This window comes from Calidris pugnax, unplaced genomic scaffold, assembly GCF_001431845.1.
Source record: "Calidris pugnax isolate Ruff unplaced genomic scaffold, ASM143184v1 scaffold46, whole genome shotgun sequence".
NCBI lineage: Eukaryota > Metazoa > Chordata > Aves > Charadriiformes > Scolopacidae > Calidris > Calidris pugnax.
In genome coordinates this window covers 322215-324456 of record NW_015090769.1, presented here as the reverse complement: position 1 = coordinate 324456, position 2242 = coordinate 322215, and the positions used below count along the sequence as shown (strand labels likewise).

The following is a 2242-nucleotide window of genomic DNA, read 5'->3' as shown; positions in this document are numbered from 1 at the left end:
CTTTCAGTGCAGACCCAGAGCAGAACCCACCAGCCCCAATCTCTGCACCCACACGCCACTGTGAAAACCACTAAAAATGCTGTGGGCTGCACAGAACGTGACTCTGCAGCCAGGAAAATACAGAATCTGAACCAGCAGCATCTAAGGCAGAGTCATTCTGCAGAGACAGAGCCTCTCTCTTCACTGTGGTGGTTTTATCAGGGATGGGCATTGGGGAATTTTTTCACCACTGCCCGGTCAGACTCCAATCCCAACCCCCTTCTCAGGAGAGACAAATACACTGCACTCAGACAATCTGCTGGAAGATATTTTAGTAGCTGGAGTTCAACTGCAAACACACACACACAAAAAACCCCACATCATCATTCTGCTGCTGCTCATCTCCCTGGAACTGTGCCCAAAACCCACCAGATCCACGACAGAGAACAGCACCAAACGCAGCCTCTCGCCTACTCCATCGCGGCTGCATCATCTCCCTCCAAACGCCTTTGACACCACAAAGATTTCATGTATTACCCAACCAAACGTTGGTTTTGTTTTATTTTTTAATGAGGAAATAAATTATTTTCCAGTTAACCTTTTGCAAACAAGATTATTTGCTTCCCAGTAAACACAGCCAGAAGATGAGGGGAAGGGAAGCCGCGTGCTCTTTCAAACAATGGTCTAGAATGATATTACTGAGATAATGTATTTGCACGGGGCTGTGTTAGGTCACCAAAGCCCCCCCTCCCACCCCCCCCAGCCAGGATGGTCACTGGGATAAACAGTGTCACATCCCCCCTGGTACCTGCGGCCCTGGGCGGCGTTGAGCTGGTCCTTCATGGCGATGGCGTGTTTGAGGAGGCTGTCGATGCTCTTGAAGTACACGCTGCTGTCGGTCATGTTCTTGATGGCACTGAAAGGAGAAAAGAGGCCGAGGGGTGGAGGGAGATGGAGGCCTGGGTAGTATTTCTGAAAGCATCATGTGGTTTTAGCACACACACACCCACCCCCCAACAGAGAGGACTGTCAGCCTGGAGAAAAGGAGGCTGAGGGGAGACCTTCTCGCTCTCTACAGCTCCCTGAAAGGAGGGTGTAGCCAAGGGAGTCCATCTCTTCTTCCAAGGAACAGGCAATGGGACAAGAGGAAACGGCCTCAAGTTGCCCCAGGGGCGGTTCAGATGGGATAGGAGGAAGAATCTGGGCACTGAAAGGGTTATTAAGCCTTGGAATAGGCTGCCCAGGGAAGGGGTTGAGGCACCATCCCTGGAGGGATTTAAAAAACGGGTTGACCTAGTGCTGAGTGATGGCTCAGTAACGTTTTTTTTATCAGAGTTAGGTTGATGGTTGGACTCGATGACCTTAAAGGTCCCTTCCAACCCAGATAATTCTATGAGTCTATGACTGTTAATAAGAAACCTCAAGTTTCTATGGATCCTCAAACCTTAGCTGGCTGGTGGGTGGATTTAGGGGCAGGAGATTGGCAGGTCTGCACCGCGCATGGAAAAGGGGAAGAGCTGTCGCACTCATCACAATCCCTGGAGGGATTTAAAAAACGGGTTGACCTAGTGCTGAGTGATGGCTCAGTAACGTTTTTTTTATCAGAGTTAGGTTGATGGTTGGACTCGATGACCTTAAAGGTCCCTTCCAACCCAGATAATTCTATGAGTCTATGACTGTTAATAAGAAACCTCAAGTTTCTATGGATCCTCAAACCTTAGCTGGCTGGTGGGTGGATTTAGGGGCAGGAGATTGGCAGGTCTGCACCGCGCATGGAAAAGGGGAAGAGCTGTCGCACTCATCACAAAATTCATGGTGAGGGTTCAGAGAGCACTGACCCACACCCTCAAACCCCCCTGCCTCACACCAGAGCAAGAACAGGCGGTTTCTGCCTTGTTGGTCGACTGTCGGCTGAACAGGAGCCAGCAGTGTGTCCAGGTGGCCAAGAAAGCCACCAGCATCCTGGCCTGTGTCAGGAACAGCATGGGGGGTAGGGCCTGAGAGGTGATTGTCCCCCTGTACTGGGCACTGGTGAGGCCTCACCTTGAGTGCTGTGTCCAGTTTTGGGCCCCCTACCATAAAAAAGACATTGAGGGGCTGGAGCGGGTCCAGAGAAGGGCGACAAAGATGGTGAGGGGTCTGTCTGGAGAGTAAGTCTTATGAGGAGAGGCTGAGGGAGCTGGGGTTATTCAGCCTGGAGAAGAGGAGGCTGAGGGGAGACCTTATTGCTCTCTCCAACTCCCTGAAAGGAGGGGGTAGAGAG

General features: G+C 51.3%; 1 protein-coding gene across 1 annotated transcript in view; it reads right to left on the bottom strand.

The window, feature by feature from the left end:
* Positions 1 to 324: 324 nt before the first annotated feature.
* BORCS8 (BLOC-1 related complex subunit 8) overlaps positions 325 to 2242 on the bottom strand; it is an 18938-nt gene continuing 17020 nt past the window's right edge. The window contains exons 4-5 of the mRNA XM_014938048.1: positions 788 to 895; positions 325 to 328 (exon numbers count right to left, since the gene is read on the bottom strand). Coding sequence (XP_014793534.1) covers positions 325 to 328; positions 788 to 895 — 112 coding nt within the window. The remainder of the gene's footprint in view (positions 329 to 787; positions 896 to 2242) is intronic.